Consider the following 20,734-nt stretch of genomic DNA (forward strand, 5'->3'; position numbering starts at 1 on the left):
TCCTTGACTCAGGCTCTTGCAGTGGCTCTTGCGTTAATAATATACACTCAGGTTTGCCTCATTTGGATCAGCAGGAGGTGTGGGTAATGGCTTAATGTTTCTAGGCCATAAGACATATACCCTAAAAGTTGTACTTTTTTATGAAAAATTTAATCTTAGCTTGTTTTCCTCTGGACTGCTGCTTTCTCAAAGGCGGCATACAGAAACAAAACCATTTTGGTTTATTGAAAAGTTGGGATTATTCCCAGAAGAGCTGTCTCATCTGGAATTGGCTCCTGTACACAAATGTGACGCTTGGCCCTGGCTGAGTCCTTTATCCCATTTGCTCCACCTTTGTTTAAGTAAACATTATGATTTTTTCGCTGTTAAGAAAGTAAGCCATTTAAACATACTTTATTCTACCCATGTAGCCACTGATGTGCTCCAGGTGTGTCAGAAATGATTGCCCAGCTTTTCTTGTCTCCAGTTTCATAATGATACTAAAATGCCTTTGATCACAAACCCAAAGTATTTTGTGTGAAATGGGGCCCAGTGATCCTCAGTGAGTCATTGGCCACTATATTTTTTTCCTGGTCACTCATGAGAGCATAAGAAGGGGTTTACACTACGGGGTGGATGTTTGCTGCCGCCATTCAGTGCCCACTATGAGCCAGAGTTTCCAGGATTATAAAACAAAATGTTGAAGCAGGCCTTTGCTGTGGTAGCACATTATACTGAGGAGGCAGACACTGAAATAATTGTGGTACAAGGTAACAGGGCTTACTAGAGGCCTGGGAGCATAGCGGAGAGGAAGATTAGCTCTGTCTTGGAGCAGAGAGCCAGGAGGCCTTCCCAGAGAAGGTGACAGACACTGCAGCTGGACTTTGTGGCATGAAAGGTATCTGTCAGGCAGAAAAAGGGGACGCACACTCCAGGTGAAGGGTACAGTGGGTGGAAAAGCACAGAGGCAAAGAGGGATTGGTAAGAGATGAAGTTTGTGTGGGGTAAACTGTGAAGGCCCATAAATGCTCTGCACAGAGGTTCTGTTGGAAGAAAGAAGCACTTGACAAGTTTCAGGCAAGGGTATGACGGGTAGACTGAGAGCCGGGAGAGGATGAGTCCACCCCTGGCCATGATCAGTCCCTATTACGGTATAGAATGTTAGTCCTGGTGATGGTTTAGGACATTGTGGAGACTGAATGCGGCTGTTTTTGTCATTCTAGGTATCTCATCCCCTGCAATCACATGATGCTGAGTCAGAGGTGGGCTGTGAAGGAGAGAGACTGTTACTCTGTTTCTGCGGCCAAGCTGCTTGCCTTGACCCCCGTCTGCTGCTCCAGTGGAATCACTCTGACACTTGGGAACCAAGAGAGGGATTATATTCTCTGGTCAAAGTATACGCATGATAGTCCAGGTAGGAACGTCCTGGTGATGATCTTTAAACAAAAGGATGCCAAATCCATCTCTCCTTAGGATATGTGTATCTTTGGGTAGGTAGGGAATAATGCAGTGGGTCCAATTTCTTTTAGGAATGACCAACTGGGGGATGCTTTTCTGCTTGTAAGGAGTTATGACACTTTGTAATGAGTGTTCATTGAAGCACCCACTTGTCACCTAGTTAGTGTTCGCACACCTTTATTTTAAGTGGACTTTCTAGTGACATTCTCTGCTGGCATCCTCTGAGTCCAAGTGAACGAAAACATGTATAGCATGTCTTCTAAAACAAAATGGGGGTGAGAGGTGTGGTTATGGCTGTAGCTGAGATAGAGTTAGCCCTTATTTTAATTTCCAAAATGCCATTTTTGGAAATATATACTTTTCAAATGATATATATATATATAATATATATATATATGTATATATATATATGTAATATCATTATAAAGCTTGAAAGTTGTGATATGACAATAGTGTCTGATTCATTTGATTGACCTGATCAGAGGCTTTCATAAATACTGTTTTTATAGGTCTTATAATACTCAGGTGCTGTTTGCCAGCTACAGTTCACCTCATACAAGTAAAGTTTAAATGGTCCCTTCTGTCCACCTTGGCCCCCTGACAGGCAGTTGGAGCACGGGGGCATTTGTGTATCTCTGATGGTCATATGGCTGTTTCAGTTCAGGAACATTCTGCTGTCCTGTGACCACTCGGAAATGGTCCAGTCCTGGTGTTGACTCAAGTGTTTCCGATCTGGATTCTGATATCCACCCTAACATGTTGTTCTGTCCACCCAGCCACACTCCTCTTAGATAAAATAGATTTAAAAACCAAGTTACTTGACTAAGAAAATATCAGCATATTTGATGTAAATGTAATTTCTATAAATGAAGGTTGTCTTGCTGATTCTTGGTCTTTATGTAAAGATACAGTTTGTGCATGGAAATTAATAATCTATATGACTATATCTTAATAATATTTTCCTGTTGGAAAAACTAGTGTGGATATCTTATATTTTCTCACTTAAGTTATTTTTAAAACATTTAAAAATTAATGTTTTTTAAATTTACATAAAAGTTGTTTCAAGAATGATTTTGTGGCTAACTTTGCCCCAGAATTCAAGATTCAAATTAAACATGATTGTCCATAACTTGCTAACTTCTTTCCCCATGTGATCACTTTTTATGCTTTTAAGAATGTATACTAGTGTTCCCACTTTACAGATGAAGAAACAAACTCAGAGAGAGGAATTGACTTGTTCAAGGTTATACAGCTGGTAGGTTCTCTGATTCTAAATTCCATGTTCTTCTGTCCTGCCTCTGGGGTTGCATTAACAGCAGATAAACGCTCTAATGGATGGATGGTCATATAGTAGCTACCTAGAGTAATTATTGTGCAGTGGTAAGTAATTTGTTCAAAAAAGTAGAAAACCTAAGTCTTGGTTCTGCTACTTTCTTGGGTAAATTACTTAACCTTTCTAAATTTTTTTTCTTTTCTGTAAAATAGTAACACCTCAAAGGATTATTCTAAGGATAAATGAGTTAAGATATGTAAAGCTCTTAGAAGATGGCCTGGCATGTAGTAAGTGCTCAGTAAATGTTGCCAGTAGTAATTTTTGAAGTAGATAAGAGATAAACACTAACCTTTTAGCAGTAGAGCTGTAAGAAGTGAATGACGTCTATCTATACTAATGACTAATATGTACCCTTAAAAGCTCAGTTCTGGCCTAGTCTGTTAGAGATTCAGATCATGAAGAGACATGAAGCTAGCACAGGTGTGGCCCTGAAGTAAGAATGGGAGTTGTCATGAAATATCCTGCGCTTGAATTGTGGCTCTGCCACAATTTGGGTTGGGTGTTCTTTCATCTCTGAGCCTCAGTTTCTTTATCTGTAAATGGAGAAAATAGTATTTACCATTTAGGATCATGGGAGAATTAACAGCATTGATAAAGCATCTGCAACATACCAGATGTTCAAGAAATGGTAGAAGAAATATACATACACACATACACATATATATAATTTCCTTGTCTGAGTCTTTTTTTTGTTTTTGAGGGAAAACATAAACTTAAAGGCAGATGTTTTCACAGTTATTTCAGTAATGAAATTGGAACTTTTCATATCAAAGGCAGTCATGGTAACATAGGAAGCATTCTTAGGTTAAAATGACTTCTGTAGTGAATATAACTTTACTGTAAGAGACCATTTGATATAGTCCTCATAGCCCAGGAAGGCAGAATGAGTTAAGAAGCTTTTCTAAAAACCTAGGGTTTCTCTACAGAAAATCTGGTTCCCAAATTCATGGATTACTGTCCTTATACTTTAGATTCCAGAAACTTTTAAGTTATTAGCACCCTGTGGCAGGTACCATATTAGGTTTATTACCTAATTGAGCCCTCTCAACAACGCGAGAGGTTGCCGTCATAGCTCTTCTTTCTCTAGTAACTGAGACAAAATAACTGTTTCCCGTTGGCCGTAGCCAGCACCTGACTGGCCATGTTGGTTTTATATCTTCTGTGAGGGTAGAGTTTCTATTATTATCTTTCCTTCTTACACCCTAATCATTTTTTATTATTCAGAAATTATTGAATCAGACATTATCAGACCTAAGTAGCTGGTGAGACAGAGTCTTAGCCTGATGAGTCACATCCTCACCCACCACCGTTGTCCCCACACGTCTCAGTTCTGACCGGTGTCTGCCTCCTGTGCAGGGTCCGTGGAGCAGCCGCTGCCAGAGGCGTTCTCCCCGTCGGCCTGCATCGTGGAGTATGGGAAGGCCCTGGACATCAGCTACCTGCAGTACCTCTGGGAGGCCCACTCCAACATCCTGCGCTGCATGAGGGACTGCCGCGTCTGGTCCGCTCTGTATGACGGGGACTCCCCCGACGCCGAGACGTTTCTCCAAGGTCTGACAGAGGAGGGCGGTGCCAGCTCAGCCTGCCCTGTGTTTGGGCTCCCGCAGCAACTCCCCAGGAAGACCGGACCTCAGCTGGCTCCCAGGAAGGACAAGACCCAGACGGAGCTGGAATGGGATGACAGCTATGACACTGGGATCTCCTCAGGGGCTGATGTGGGCTCCTCTGAGCCTTATGACCATCTGGAGGCTTCAGGCCCCCCTGCGCCCATCGATCCCCCCAAACATATCCAGGAGATGAAGAAGAATGCCATCTTGCTCTTCAAAGGGTCCTACATCGAGGAGTCAGACTTTCAGGATGACGTGATAGTGTACAGGCTGTGTGCCGAGAAGGACTCTGAGGACACCAGGGATGCCCAAGAGGAAACCGCAAAGCCACCAGCTGAAGCCCAGACCAGTGTTCAGAGTGTCCCTGTGAACAACGGCCCCCTCCTCAGTCCCCAGCCAGAGATCAGTTCAGAGGAGGAACACAATAGGGACAGTTCAGACCTATCTCCAAATGTGTCCAAGGAGCCAAAGCAAGAGAGTGAGCCTGAAGTAGCCCCAGATTCAAACTTAGAGTTAGCGTCTCCTGTCTCTGATGCAGAGCACAATTCAAACCCGATGGTTATCAACCCAGAGAGTGAAGATTTCATTGCCCACTATGACCAGATCATTAAGGAACTGGATTCTGACACCCAGGGCTTGATAGAGCAGACTTTCCCCACACCTGATCCCTCGCTGCTCCCAAAGGAGGAAGGAAAGGAAGAAGAGAGCAAAGGAGAAAAGGAGGAGGAGGAGGGGAAGAAGGCACTAGAAGAGGAAGAGGATGACTTCGACTCTTTCACAGTGGAAGCTCCTGCTGTAGAGACCGTGCCTTCCCCATTTGGGGTGAGAGATGAGACTGCCTTTGCCAGTCACCATCCCGTGAGGACTCAAAGCACCCCGTTCACAGGTGACGATCTTAAATTGGTTTGTGGTTTCTGCTTTTGAAAGTGCTTGTACATTTTGGAACAGGAAAGTAAGGTAGGTAAAGGTAAGAAGCATCATCAGTTTACCTAACAGGGCTGAAAATATTTTTGTGAAGAGCAAAGAGGGGTGGTTTTATTTTTATTTTGTCATTCTTGTAACGGTTGTCTTGTTTCTGTTAGGGGTTAAATTTTACTGTTTAGTAACTTCTCTCTATGTCTGTGATCAAGTAATAGGACTGATTAAACCACACAAGAATCCAGTCTTATTTAATCACCTCATTTCCTTTAGTCTAACTTATGTTTCTCCTTGGCACTTGTTTATATGTATACTTTAAAAATTACTGTCTCCCCTGCTAGAACGTGTGGCGCATGAGGGCAGAGACGCGTTTGTTCTCTGCCCTGTCCCTCGCACCTGAACAGGTGAAAGACAGTAGCTGTGTACATACATCAGAGGCCACTGGGGTTAGTTCTCCCTTTGCCTGGGAGCTCATTTCAGATAATCACAAGACCTTTATCCAAAAATAAGCCGAGTAGACCCACATAAACTCATACCTCTTCTAAAGAGTGGGTGTGTTGAAGTGATACACCACCAGCAACAGGTAGAAATCATGTGAGAGGCAAAAGGATAGGATACAGGTAGTTGGGGTGAGGAATTGTGATAGAAGACATCATTAGACATTAGCCAGTGAAATTGGAATCTGCCAATTGTGGTGCAGAGGGGACTGCCACAGAGGAGAGGGCTCACTAAGCTCAGGCAGAGCTGGGGTGGGACCCCTGCGTGGTGTCCAGGTAGCAGGGAGAGGTGCTGGAAGATGCTAGCAACACGGAGGGACGGACAGGGGCCTTGGAGTCAGGCCTGGGTGAATCCAGTCTCTAGCACTTACCAGCCATGTAGCTTTGGCACCCCTGACCCTCCATGTGCCCCTGTGAGGACTGACTGAGACTGGGGACGTCATTTCCAGTATTATGACAGGGAGTCCCCAGCAGCCTCAGCCGAGGCTTGTTCTTCCCTGGCGAGCAGGGAGAAGCTTGGTGAGGAGGGGCTGTGCGCCCACCTCCCAGGGTTGCCTAAAGCAGATAAAAGCAGATTGCCGTCTCCAGCCAGCCAAGTAGGCTTAATGTGACTTCAGAGCTCTTCCACCCTCCTCCTCCAATACTTATTCTTCTATTTACTGATGCCTGAAGATTTATATAAACAGGAAGAAAGCTTTTAATTCCACAGTTAAAAGGCTTGCAGTTCTAGTTGAGATAACATTTCAGTGTGAACGAGTTTTAATTAAAATCCAATCAGTCAATCATAAGTAAAAAGGATTAGATAATCTCACTTTCCCAGCAGATAAGGGGGACAGGGAAGGGAGGGAGCTGGGAGGGCTCAGTCAGAGGGAAAGGGGCAGAAATAACCTCGCACACACCACAGTGTCGCCTTTTGTGGGACATCAGGACCACCCGCGGCTAATGAAGGCTGTTCTTTAGAATGCCTGCCTTCCTGTAGAGGAGCTTCATCCCTGGGAAATGTGTAAATTGAGGAAACAAAGTATAGCTTAGGGCCAAAAAAAAAAAAAAAAGCTAATACAACACCTTATTAAAAAACATCAATATTTTACATATAATACGCCTGAGAACTGGAAAAGTGACAAAACGTAATGGGAGTTCTTTGATACATATAGGTAATAGTAACTAAAACCTTGCCTTTCTCCTCCTTTGAAACTTGTACACAGCTTCAGGAAACATCTTTTCTCTTTCCCTGTATGTGTGCTTTGTAGTGTCCAAACTTCTGAGTGTATTCTGTGCATTAGGCTTAACTTCCTTCTCTCCAGGGAATCTGATTTCCGCTGAAATGAATTCACTTCCCAGCAAAATCAAAGCGTTCCATTTATCTAATTTTATTTATTCATGTATTCAACAATCTTTTATTGACCCTCTAATGTTTGGCAGGTTCTATGCTAGGAAGTAAGCACACAAAATTAAAGCAGCTCACAGACTTTCAGAGGAGACACCAACAAAGAACTGTACTGTCTCAGTGAGAGACGCATTATTAGTCCCTGTATGCCACGTCGCATGGGAGCGCAGTGGGAAAGGCGTCCCAGAGGAGGGGAAGTCCCCAGGGGAAAGTGGATGAGAATGATAGTCCGGGCAGAGGAGACAACAGGAGGAAGACCAAGAGCCTGACAGCCCATGGCGTGTGACAGCGTGGATTGTGTGGGGCAGGATGGTGGCTGAGGGAGCCAGAAAGCTTGGTTGATGCCAGCTTATGGGGGGCCTTTGGGCCAAGCTGAGAAATAGGGACCTTGTGCCCCTGGCACTAAAGAAACCCTTGAAGTGTTAAAGCTGGGGAGTGACATGGCTGGATCTGGAAAAGACAGCTTTGGTCAGCATGAAGACAGCACTGGAGTGGGGAGAGGTTGGTGCCAGGAAGAATAAGTGAGAGAATCTTGTCATACCAGAATTCAGAATGCACCAGTGTTTTGATCTAAGTAGTTCTGTTTCTAGGAATGTTTTCACAGCTGTATTGACATTTAGGAGACAAGATGTACATATGAGGATGTTCATTTCAGCATTGTTTATAATATTAATAGAAAAAGACTGGAAACAAACCAAATGCCCAAATGCCCGCCAGTAGGAGACTGGCTTACTCATGCATCACCCCTAACAATCCAGTATTTTGTGGTCCTGAGATGAGGCAGCTCCATATGTGCTGGCATGAGACAATCTCTGGAATATATTGTTTAAAATACCAGGAGTTAGAGAGAGAGAGACACACACACACACACACACACACACACAGCCTGTGTAACAGAGCAAGACCATGTCTCCACACCGCCCACCAAAAAAAAAAAAAAAAAAAAGTACTAGAAACAGATCAGACGATTTGAATCAAAATTCTGACTCCATTATTTATTAGCTGTAGCTGTGTGCACTTATGCATTTTGCCTCATCTTTAAATGGGGATGAATAATAAATATACTTCCTAGGGTTGTGAATCTTAAGTGAATTGATACATAAAAAGTGTTTAGAACACTGCCTAGCACATAGGATGTGCGTAATACATGTTTTCAATAATAATTCAATTGTTATTTTTATCGTATAACATAAAACATTTCTGGAACAATACACTAGAATCTGTTAACAGGAGTTGCCTCGAGGGGGTAGGCTTGTTTTTCATTTTATACCCTTATAATGTTTGAAAAAAAATTTTTTTTGAATCATTTTAATCTCTCTTAACGTAGAAGCACTGTTCTGGAGTCCAGACAAGACATGGTGAGAGTCTGACCCAAGGTGGTGCTGGCAGGGGAGGTGGAGGCGCAGGTCCACACTTGGGAGATGTTGCTCAGAGCCGAGGTGCCGCATTGCCGGCAGCTCCATCCCTGGAGTGAGGAAATACAGGCAGAGGGTGTGGGATCGATTGAGGCAGGGGATGGGGGCACATGAAGGGAGAGAGGTGAATGACAGGGAGGGGCAGTGAGGTACTGGTGACTCTGAAAAATTAAATATTTTACGGGTGGGGAGTTCTTCTGTCCTCCTAGGAGATGTGGGAAGAAAATATACTCACCATTTTCCACATACACCTGTGGCTTTCTAAATTGTAGCTGAGTCTTCTGATTTTCAGCTGCTTACCAGTTTACCCTAGCAACTACTTTTTGCTAAGCAGTATTTTTTCAAGTTCTAGAAACCAAGTAAGAATAAAAGATTAATTTGAAAGTGCTCAATGTTTTTTTTGATTGCATATGGCTAACAAGTTGTAATTAATGCCACTAGTGGATATTAATTATCATGTCAAAGTGGACTGCTTTTGTATGACAGTCTGCTGGCCTTGACCTAATATTCTGCCATTCAGGTGAGAGAATGATGACACGCTTTTACTCTCCAGAGAGTCTGGGGTTTAAGCTGGTGTTTTTCCCCCCTTAAAAGTAGTGGTGGTCTCCCCCCGTCACCACATGGTCAGCAGTTTAGGGTTTGTAGTATGGCCAGATGAGGCCAAGTACACTCTGGGACTGAGGAAGGGAAGCTGAGGGATCACATTAGGGACCTAGAAGACGCTGCCCCCTGATCTGTCTTACTTCACCTGTTTTTGTTCCATCTGGAAGGAAATAGATGCTGATCCCGGGACTGCAGGGGACAGGCAGGAGGGGACGGAGAAAGACTGGGCCTCAACTCGAGGAGGCCAGGACAGCAGCCTTCTCCCCGTAGATCTCCCTAGAAAGTCAAAATTGTGTTGTGATGCGTTAAGAAGAGTTTCCAGTGACATTTCTGGGGTTAGCTGTTTTCAAACTGGGGGGTTCCAGTCCCGAGTTTCTGAATGTGTTTGGCAAACTCTCCCAGTTTTGTTTTGTAAGCATCTCTGAGGACTCTATTTGAAGAGTTCATTGACCTCCTATGTCATGGAAGTAACTGAAGGGCTCTGCCTCCCATCCCAAGGATGGGGCAGTTGAGGCTAAACTTGACAGCATGAGGGGATGGTGCCTCTTCTGTTTTCCCAGACGCCTTAGAGACATCCTCAGTTTTCCTAGAAACAGGAGTATTACCGTTACCCTGTTACTCAGCTGGTGGGTAAAAGGTTTAGGGTTGGTGTTACCACTTTTCACAGAGACCATCTGTTTCCTTGCAAAGGGTTTTATTGTCTTACGCTACCCAGGCCTTCTGAATGAAGCCTCTTGTGATGAAGTATGTTTTTGTTAAACTCGTATTGATGTTGGTGAACTCTTCAGGAGGCATGTTTACTCATCAAGGGCTGTGTGCCTTTGTCGTAAATATGCCATACTTTAGTTGCATCATCAATAGCTCCACTGGGGGAAGTACAAAATTCTTATCGATTTTGTTTAAAGGAACACTTTTATAGTAAAAATTTAAAACATCTTCAAGTAACTTTATTAATGCCAGATTTATTTCTTTTGTTTTCCCTGTCTTCAATGAACTCAAACATAAAGCATATTAATTTTCGAGTGACCCTAAGTAGCAGGAGCTCCTTTTGCCTAATTTTTTTACAAAATGCTTTTGTATGACTAATTTTTTTGTTATGAACTGCTTTTTTTATGACTTCTTTTATAGTCATGTGGATTTTCTTTTTTAAGAAATCTATGACACACCAAACTATATCTCCCAAAACAGAGTCCCTTCTCTCTCTCTCATCTGAAAGCTGAAGCGTGGTTACCAAGAGGCCCAGGGGCTCATTCACCTCTGTCTGTCTTTTTTCATTCTTCCACACTGTGACACTTGACAAAGCAGAATCTTTCTCAGAGTGCTTGTTCGGGATAGACAATCCCTATTTACAGTGTTGCTATCTGATAAACATAATTTATATGTTTTTGGTATTCTTTTTTTTTTTAATTGAGACAGAATCTTGCTCTGTCACCCAGGCTAGATTGCCGTGGCATCATCATAGCTCACTGCAACCTCCAACTCCTTGGCTCAAGTGATCCTCCTGCCTCAGTCTCCCAAGAAGCAGGGACTACAGATGTACACCACCACGTCCACACTAATTTTTTTATTTTTTGTAGAGATGAGGTCTTGCTGTTGCCAGGCTGGTCTCAAATTCCTGGCCTAAAGCAATCCTCCGGCCTCGGCCTCCCAAAGTAGTTAGGATTACAGGAGTGAGCCACCGTACCTGGTCTTGTTTTTGGTATTCTTTAATAAACAAAGATTTTTTTGTTACCAAGACTTTTAATGGCCTCTAATGTTTGCATGAAACCCTACTGCCCACGGCATCATGAGATGATGACTATCATGTTTTAAGCATTGATAGCCCCAAGAAATACAGCAACAATATAGAAAAGCATATTTTAACTTTTAAAAATTAAATTATTTGACATTTTTTCAAGGTCTGTGATAATTTTAGTAAGTGTTAAAACTGCTGGTGGAGCCGGGCGCAGTGGCTCACGCCTGTAATCCTAGCACTCTGGAAGGCCGAGGTGGGTGGATCGCTCAAGGTCAGGAGTTCGAGACCAGCCTGAGCAAGAGCGAGACTCCGTCTCTACTAAAAATAGAAAAGAAATTATACGGACAGCTAAAAACATATATATATAGAAAAAATTAGCTGGGCATGGTGGTACATGCCTGTAGTCCCAGCTACTCGGGAGGCTGAGGCAGGAGGATTGCTTGAGCTCAGGAGTTTGAGGTTGCTGTGAGCTAGGCTGATGCCACGGCACTCTAGCCCGGGCAACAGAGTGAGACTCTGTCTCAAAAAAAAAAAAAAAAAAAAAAACTGCTGGTGGAATCAGAATATTAGTTCCCATGCATGTTTCTCTGTTTTCTTTTTGTTGTGGTGGTTTGTCTTCCACTTTGGTCGTGAGGCAGGAGAAGACCTGGCTGTACTTGTGTCTGGGTTTGCACCTGTGGGCCTGCGGTGGTTTGGCAGCTGTGGCTCCAGGGGTTCTGCAGGTGATGAAGAAAGACATCCCCTTGAGCCCAGCCAGCCCTGAAGCCTTGTGTTCTTCCTGCAGGCCCATTCATCAGCGTGGTCCTGTCAAAGCTAGAGAACATGCTGGAGAACTCTTTACATGTTAATTTGCTGCTTATTGGGATCATTACTCAGCTAGCCAGCTACCCTCAGCCACTGCTGCGCTCCTTTCTGCTCAACACCAATATGGTCTTCCAGCCGAGCGTACGCTCTCTCTACCAGGTAAGTTAGCTGAGCCCGCATCCTTACCTGCTGATTTCGTGGGTGCTAATTTGCAGGGCTGCTTCTCTCTTTCCCCCTGTTGTTTAGTTTTTCAAAAATCCCTCTGTTCTAATTCATTTGCTTTCCTTCCCTGTCCCGTTAAGCTAGCTGTGTAGATTATTGTAGACAAACTGCAAAGCTTCATTTAGTTTGATGTTTTGAGGGTGCTCTACCCAGAACACCCAGGCAGTTAAAAATGAGCAAATGCTTAATGTCATAATAGTTCCTATAATGAGGGCTGTACCTGAAAGATATAGTGATAATGGAGGGTGGAATTCCATTGTGAAACATTAACATCATGAATGCTGTTTTTGACAGGTCCTTGCATCTGTGAAAAACAAGATTGAACAGTTTGCTTCTGTGGAGAGAGACTTCCCGGGACTCCTCATACAAGCCCAGCAATACCTGCTCTTCCGAGTGGACATGTCCGATGTGACCCCTGCGGCACTAACCAAAGGTACATTGCGTCCCTCCATTTCCCCAGCCTGCTGGTTCGAGTTCACAGATGCTGCATTGGCTCCTGGGTCCTAGAAGCATCCAAAGATACTTTCAGTTTTACCCAACAGGGAGGAGCCTCCTCTTCGTGTCCTTAAACCTAAACAGAGATCTGCCTTGCCCACCCTTGGCCTGTTCCCTCTTTGGAGGGTCTAGCAGGGCATTTGTTTTCCTAACCAACAGTGGTTCCAGGAAGGAGCTGATGTGTGGGATGTTGTCTAGAATAAATAACACAGCACATATGGGCCAGAAAGAGGCATTGTGTGCACTCCCCAAGCCATTTTTTGACCAACCCTGTCCTGAGGAGGGCATCTGTTCTCTTTAATGTTTTCAGAGGCTCTTGGGCCAAAAATAAATGTGCTCCAGGGCTCTAGGAGCTAAAAAACTGTTTGTTTGCACTGGGAGAAGTAAAGTTTATGCTCAGCCTAAAATTCCCAAGAGTGCCTTTTTATCAGCTCTGGAGGAGGTGTTGGGCCCCTGGCAGTGCAGGTGGGGGAGGGAGGCGGGTGGGTGCTGAGATTGAGAGTGGTTCTGCTGCCTGCTGGGCCCACAGGGCACTGCTGCTTTGCCTTGTGTAAGCTCTGGTTGGACAGGTTTGATGACTGTTGTCCTCTGAGCTGTGACTTATGCCTTGGTGTGAGCAAACTAGGAAATGCCCCATGTGGCCCTGGCTTTTACTTTTCCACACGCGGACAAGTCAGGCCTCTTTGTGGCAGGTGATCAATGGAGAGAGTAGGGCTCTCGATCCTGGGCTAACGCAAGTGATCAGAAACAAGATTGGGAGTGAGAGGCAGAAATGAAACTCAGAGCAATTGTTTAACCTTTAAAAGAAGCTGAAAAAAAAAAAAAAAAAAAAAAAAACCCAAAAAACCCCAGAACTCTGAAGGCCTGATCCTTCCTCTGTGTAGCTATTTGATCTTTGTCACTTTGTCTCACTAGGCCCCTGTCCCTTGACTTTTAAATGAAGGATGTGTTCTCCATCTCTCAGATCTGTTCTGGCTAAAGCCAGAACTTGAGTTGCGATGAGCCGCTAGGGTACTGCAAGGCAGAGTTTGAAAGAAAGGGAGGCCGTGCCACTGGTGGAAGAGGGGCCAGGCTTTGAGCTCTTGGACTTTGAGACAAGCAGCCAAGGCCATTCATGGAGGGAAAGAACCCCCACATCTCCGTGGGAAGGTGGGCCTGAGGCCCCATGTGGCCTCTCTTAGCCACGTGGATGGTCTCTGTGAGCTGAGTTTCTTCTGAACAGAGAGCGTGCTGCTGTAACTCACCCTGTGAGGGAAGGTATATCAGTTAGCTTTTGTGCATATCAAACCACTGCAAAAATGCATTGGCTTTAAACAAAGCCATTTCTGATTGCTTATGAGTCTGTGTGGTCATCTGGGTGTTTTCTGACCTGGGCCAGGCCGATTTTGGCTGGACTCACTAGTGTGTCTGCTGTCAGTGGGCGGCTGGATGTCTAGGGATGGCCTCCCTCACATCTGTGGCTCAGACCTGGACCTCGTACAAGGTCAGTTCTGCTGCGTTCTGTTGGTCAAAGCAAGTCACGGGGCCTGCGCGGATTCAAGAATGGAACAAAAACCCCAACTCTTGATGCAATACATTGTGGCCATTTTTGCATCTCCTAGATAGAAGGTGGCTGCAGTCTCTTTACATTGTACTTCAGGCCTGGTCTTCATTTATATTTTGCTATTTATAAAGTGCTTTCCCAGGCAGTCAATTTTTATTGTCAAACGGCACTGTGAAATGGGCAAGAAAGGTGCCCTTGGCTTCATTTTCATATAAGGAAGCTGAAATGAGAGGCCCAGGGTAGTCAGCCAGGATCATGAAGCTCAAGTGCCTGAGCCTGTCCTGCCTAATTCAGGGAGACAAATGCACACACACTGAGCACTGAGACTTACCCAACACGTTCAGGAGGGCGGTGGGGTCACTTACACCTTGGGCTTTGTCCTGGCGACAGATTGTCTGGGCCTGTGGTTGTAAGATGTGTGCCCAGGGGAACTTGTTCTCGCTGCATGACTGTCAGATTAGTCATCTGGGGTCAGTGCTTTTTAAGAAGGGTGGGGGGCACTCAGGGAACTCTGACTTGTAGGAAGCTTCTCTTGAGATGTAAGATTTTCCCTATAACTGAGTTTTTCAGATTAACTTTCTAACTTCTTTCAGGTAAGCAAAGTGACACCCTCCCCCCAAGGTAAAAAACTCTAAACTCACAGAATGGGAAATTTCCCATCCTCTTGTATAAAGCTGACTTCTGAATCATTTGCCTGTAAATGTGCCAAGTCTTCCTCCCCCTCATTCTTACTGTGACACAGAACAATTTATAATTAAGAATCATGGTAATGGGCCAGTTTCCAGTGTCTGTGTGCTATGCCCTTTGCCTAACACTGCTGCCAGCGAGAGGAACCTGTAACCTCTCTCCCCTCACTTCTCAAATCTTCCCAGTATTAGTCTTGAAAACCTTTCATTGCAGCTTTTCAGACCCAGGGCAGCATTTCAGAAACCATTCCTAATTCTGAAATTTATTTATGCTTCCCTTCCTCCTGCCTTCTTCAGGTGCCTGTGTATGCTTGTTGGACCCTTTTATGAGGGGCGCGACTGGGGCCCCTGCAGCGCCGCTGCTCCAGCGCGCAGACCCTGCGTGCCCTTTGCCGCCTGGCAGCCCCGGTGGAAAACGAGCCGCCGCACTAATGCTTCCAGCACCAGCAAAAGCCCGTGTGACCGCTGCTCCAGAGCGGGCGGCGTGCTGGTGCCAGCTGCCACGTTATTCCTCTTGAGGCTGCTGCTCTCTGAGGTTCAGCCACTTGCCAGGCTTTTCTTTTTCTCCTCAAATACTTGCTAAACCATAGAGTTGAATACTTCAACCTTGAATTTTCTTATATTCAAAGTCTTTTCACTGATCTCTAATTCCAGAAGGAAGGTCAGGTAGGTAATAGCCCCATTTCACACAGAAGCAAACTGAGGCATTATGATTAGCTTTGGTTGTCAGGTAGGGACCCCAACCCAGGTCTGCTTGCTTTTGAATCGAGAGCTTGACGGTGCTTGGTGACACATTGAAAGGCCAAGACCCCAGAGGAGAGCTGGGTTGATAGGTCCCAGCCGCTGGTGGAGCCCCCTGAAGATTTCCCCACTAGTCCTTGATCTCCCCGTTGGGTGCTCTCCTGCCTTCACTGGTGAACACAGTTTTGATTCTTGGTTTCTAGCTGTGTAAATGAGGCTTAGTGATGACACTTGTTATTCATGGATCAGGCTAGATGAATGAATCACGAAAACCCTTTTTAGGGGAGAAGAGGAGTGGAGTGGAAAGAGGAAGGTGGAGATGAGGAATATAAGCAGCTCCGGGGAGGATCAGGAGTGGGGAAGACTAAGGAGGTCACTCCTTCACTCATTCATTCAGCAAGTTTTTATTCGCTTCTGCTATGAGTATGGAGTGTGTAAGGGGTTGCACAAGATATTAATACATTATCTGATAGGGATTCAGCTTTGAGAAAGCTCCAAGTCTAGTAGAGGAGACAGAACATCAACAACAGTGCAAGGCTGAAGGGCAGTGCTGGCCTTCGCTGGTCACTAACGTGGGGGAGGAGGGCAGGACAAGGAATAGGAAACTGGAAATGCTCTGTGAAGTTAGTGGCAGCTGCACTGAGGATGATGTGATGGCTGACACTATTTAGAGGTCCCTGTGTACTTTACACCTGTTGACTCATTTAATCCTTACCACAACTCTCTGAGCTTTTGACAGGTGAGGAAATTAAAGTACAGAGAGGTAAAGCAACTTGCCTGCAGTCACTCAGCCAGTAAATGGCAGTCTGTGCTCCTAACCACTGTACTAGTGCTTCTGAAGGGAGTAAGATTTAGGTGAGCAGAGATGCCAGGCAGGGAACTCCAGGGGGTGGAACGAGCCTGAACAACACTGGTCTTGATCTGGGAGTGGGGTCCACAAGTATCCATTCCCCACTGGTGTGCAGGTCAGCTTCCTTCCTGAGCTTTGTGGGGCCCTTGGAGAGCTGCAGGGCCTGGGGCCATGGTGGGGATGGGGAGGGTGGTCGCAGGGTTGGCAGTGGCTTGGTGAAGTCGACCCCTTTGTCCTTACTCTGTGGGCAGGGCACGTGGTATCTGCAGAAAGGTAGCAGAAGACAGATTCTCAACAACTTTCCCAGTTCTTTATGGCATTAAAGCTGTGATATGCCTTAATCTAAAAGGATATTTAAAGCAGTAAAGTGGAAGATTTTTTTTAACACTAAAGACTATAGTAGTGAGATGTGGAAAGTACTATAAATGTCAAGAATTTTTAGTACTGCAGTTAAGCAACACTCCGAGAAGAGTGTTGAAAAATGGGACTGAATTCTAAAAAAGCAGCCAAAATAATGAGGAGCTTGAATATGATGATTTATAAGGAGTAATGGGACTGTTTGTGTAGGGGCAGAGGAAGGCATAAATAATTCCTACAAATATTAATATATGTGGGCTGTTGATGTTCAGGAATTAAATAGTCAGGGAAGTTGAACCATTTTAATTAGCAAAAACTGATTTGATAAGAAAATACGAATCACTTGAATATGTTAAAGTTTGGGCTCATATTGTCTTAGACTTTAGTTATTGAAACTGAGATGGAAACCCCTGGAAACCTTCCTCTCCATGGTTGCAAGAAGTTCTTAGTCTGGTCTTACCAGCCCCCAACTTCCTCTCCATTATTTCTATGGATCAGAAGGAATCTTCCACTCTCCTTTTATATAAAAGGTTAGAAGTCTCACTCAGAAGGAGATTGGGGGCCAACAGGGAGCCCTAAGGTCTGCTGCAGCAGTTGCAGAGAACTCAGAGTGGCTCATGTAACCAACCCAGCCTCCCTGCCTTAGCTCTGCTGTATGGTCAGGGCTGAACAGGCAAAGGGAGAACGGTCACCCCACACTGGGAGGCTGTGAGAGCAGGCAGAGTTCCTTGTCGTCCCCAAATAAGCATCCTGGTGAGCTAGGTCTTCACTCGGTTAATGCTAGTGGTAGAAGATGCCTTTTTTATTTTTTTACCCTACCTTCTGGGCACGGAGGGTTCCTTTTTTTTTTTTTTTTTTGAGACAGAGTCTCACTTTGTTGCCTGGGCTAGAGTGCCGTGGTGTCACCTAGCTCACAGCAACCTCAGACTCCTGGGCTCAAGCATCCTCCTGCCTCAGCATCCCAAGTAGCTGGGACTACAGGCATGCACCACCGTGCCCCGCTAATTTTTTTCTATTTTTAGTAGAGACGGGTCTCACTCTTGCTCAGGCTGGTCTTGAACTCCTGAGCTCAAATGATCCACCTGCCTCGGCCTCCCAGAGTGCTAGGATTACAGGTGTGAGCCACCACACCCAGCCTGGAGGGTTTTTGACAGACCTATATTCTTGCCACAATTTTTGCACAAAGTTTCTTATACAGGATTTGGGGTTAAAATCTATGGAGGTTATCTGTCGGGCAAATATGTGTGTCACGTAGTACTCAAGGGCTGTCTTCAGGATTTAACCAGTTATAGGAACTGCCCCCATGATTAGACACCCTCCACCACCGCTGCCCCCCAACACACACACTTAAGACGGTGGACAGAGGGCTACAGAGGGTCACCATGACTGTCTTCTTTCTGGTTTCAGATCCCATTCAGGACGCTTCTAGGACAGGAAGTGGCAAGAACCTTCTGGATGGTCCTCCAAGAGTACTTCAGCCCTTCCTGACAAACAGAGGCAGGGTGGCTGGGGCCCCCCCAAGCCTGCCCCTGCCAGTGAGGAACACCATGCTGGCCGCTGCCCTCTTCCCTGAGTTCCTGAAGGAACTGGCTGCCTTGGCCCAGGAACACTCCATTCTGTGCTATAAGATTCTGGGTGACTTCGAGGACTCCTATTGTTAGATCTTTTTTCTTTTTTTAAAATAGAGGTTCTTGTTTTATAAGGTTTTAGTGTCTTGACTGAATGTTAAATGCAAAGCTGCTTACAAAAATTTCTACTTTGAAATTTCCTGACAATACTTGATTTGTGGGAGGGGAATTTTCTATATATCTCCTCTCTCTCATGCCGGGTCTTTCCACCTTCCGTTGTGTAGAATGTAAGCCTCATGAGCTGATTGCTCCCTTGGTGGTTTTCTTTGCTCAGTTTTTTCTCCTTGCATTTTTTGGTTGTTATTCTCCCCGCCCCCCTGAGTCACTCATCTTGCAGCTCAGATTGCATCAGGCAGATATTGGGGCTCAGTGATTTCTGGAAGGCTCCGTGTCAGAAGGCCGGCTCTTCAGCAGCACACGAGAAGAAACACACCTTCAGCTGTGCAGATGCTCCTGCTGCCGTCTGCATTTTGGCTTCCATTTTCTAAAAGGGAAGACTGAAGATGGAGCCCCCTTGCCTCCACACATAAGCATGTAGCAGACATCCCTTTTAACTTTATTCCAGGACTTGTCTTCTGCCCCACATGTGTTGCCTTACGGTGCAGGCAAATCCACCAGTCTCAGCTGCCTGCCTGGGAAGTCAGATGTAGTTGGAGAGAATTTGGGATGCAGACAATTTTTCTTGTTGCTTGAGAACTTACTTTAATCAGTGTGGCACTACCTAAACACTGAATGTAGCCTTATTTTAGTAAGATTTGCACAAAATTTGGTGTACCTATGCAAACTGTTACTTTGGATTTCAGGAGTTTGAGCAGATAAAGAAAGTATGGTACTGTATACTTATATAAGATCACAGCCGTCATTATGTTTTAAGTGTTTTATGAAAACAAATAGATTAACTTGTGAAGCCATTTCATAGTGGGTTTTTTTGGGGAAAGTATGGAGTAGGGGAAAAAGATAAAGGTAAACTAAAAGCAGCCTGTAAAAACACTGGTAATTATTTAAAATTCTGTTTGCTTTTGCTAACACATTGCACTTTGTAGAGAGACAGGAAGTGTACAGCCCACTTCGGGAGCTGGGATGTAAATGCAAACGGGTCTCAGGGTGTCCAGCAAAGCCAAGTGCCTGCTGGGGACTCGCTCCACGTGGAAGTGCTGCCCTCTGAGTAATGGGGTTCATTAGAAGGCCCCAACATTCTGTCTGTATTTATTCAGCCTGCTCCAGGAGACATAATTATACTTAGAGCCACAGCCATGTTAAACCACCACCAAGGGGAGAAAAAAGAACAATTGTGGGCTAAAAATGAGACCATAAACAACTGATATTTATGGATATTAAATTCCACTCCCCTCTATTTTGGGCCCAGTCAGCAGATGAGAAGCGAGTAATGAGCATACCCTCCCTGTTTGGAGGGAAATTGGAAGACCCGGTTCTCTCTTTTTCTTTGTGGGCATCTCTGCGGAGCCCCAAGGCAGCGGCGGGTCCGGTGCTTGTGCCTTAAGAGCGCTGTTTTGGTCTTAATCAGGCCCCAAGCGCACAGGAAGGGGAATCGGGGAGAGAATCACATCTGGACGCTGCAGAGCAGAGGCAGCCCTTTTGTGCTCCAGGGCCCTGGAAACAGCTTGGTAATGAGAGATTGAGAACCAGCCCGTAGCACAAAGGCACCGGGAGATCCCACCTGGGCTGGCTGAGCTGTTAGGAGCCAGCCTGACAGTGGTTCGTAATATAAGCAAGAAACCAAAGACAGCTACCTGCTCATCGCACGTTTCTGTTTGTCTTGAGAAGTGGTTTGCTCAGCTGCGGTGCAGCAGCCAGGAGGGATGAGGCAGGGCACACTGGCCTGCGTGTATCTGCACTGCCCACACGTCTCCATCAGAAAAGAAGGTGGCTTAAGGTAGAGAGAGAACAGTTAAAGATGGAATTTAAGTTGTAGATATTTATCCTCTAACTTTGTTTTGCACAAGTATTTATCTTCTTGTTTGGACTTGCCAGGTCACAGAATGCTGAAGCCACATGTGGGAACTGTGTTCTTTGGCTTTTTGTCTGATTTACACCTCTCTCCACTATCCGGTGGTGGTGTCAGTTCCTCCTGAGTCCGTAGTGCTTTATTATAGGACACCATGGTTCCTTTGTGCAAGGTGCCCTTTGGGGAAGAGATTGATTTTGTGCCTCTTATTTTTTTCAACGGGTACTGAAGTAGACTGACTTTAAAGGAGGACAGAGATGACAGGCAGGAAAATGCAGCTTCCCATGGTGGGGTCTGGCAGCAAATTCACACGCTAACCCCTCCCTAACTTCCTACTTGGAATTGGAAACTGGCTCATCTTTCTGAATCCATCGCAGTCCTCCTCCAGAGGCTTGTATCAGGCTTTTGCAAAATGAAGTCAGAAAATTGACCTGGAAATACAGTATAGAGAATAGAAAAGCCAGTGTAGTTGGGTGAAATAACCAGGAGTGGGTTGTTCAGGGCAGGGGA

General features: G+C 45.2%; 1 protein-coding gene across 1 annotated transcript in view; it reads left to right on the forward strand.

The window, feature by feature from the left end:
* The window catches only part of FHIP1A (FHF complex subunit HOOK interacting protein 1A), a 217,068-nt gene extending 198,690 nt beyond the window's left edge, over nucleotides 1-18,378 (forward strand). The window contains exons 10-14 of the mRNA XM_045552111.1: nucleotides 1,203-1,393; nucleotides 4,127-5,263; nucleotides 11,717-11,895; nucleotides 12,253-12,391; nucleotides 18,038-18,378. Coding sequence (XP_045408067.1) covers nucleotides 1,203-1,393; nucleotides 4,127-5,263; nucleotides 11,717-11,895; nucleotides 12,253-12,391; nucleotides 18,038-18,291 — 1,900 coding nt within the window. The 3' untranslated portion in view covers nucleotides 18,292-18,378. The remainder of the gene's footprint in view (nucleotides 1-1,202; nucleotides 1,394-4,126; nucleotides 5,264-11,716; nucleotides 11,896-12,252; nucleotides 12,392-18,037) is intronic.
* The last annotated feature ends 2,356 nt before the right edge of the window (nucleotides 18,379-20,734 follow it).

Source organism: Lemur catta, chromosome 5 (assembly GCF_020740605.2).
Source record: "Lemur catta isolate mLemCat1 chromosome 5, mLemCat1.pri, whole genome shotgun sequence".
Classification (NCBI taxonomy): domain Eukaryota; kingdom Metazoa; phylum Chordata; class Mammalia; order Primates; family Lemuridae; genus Lemur; species Lemur catta.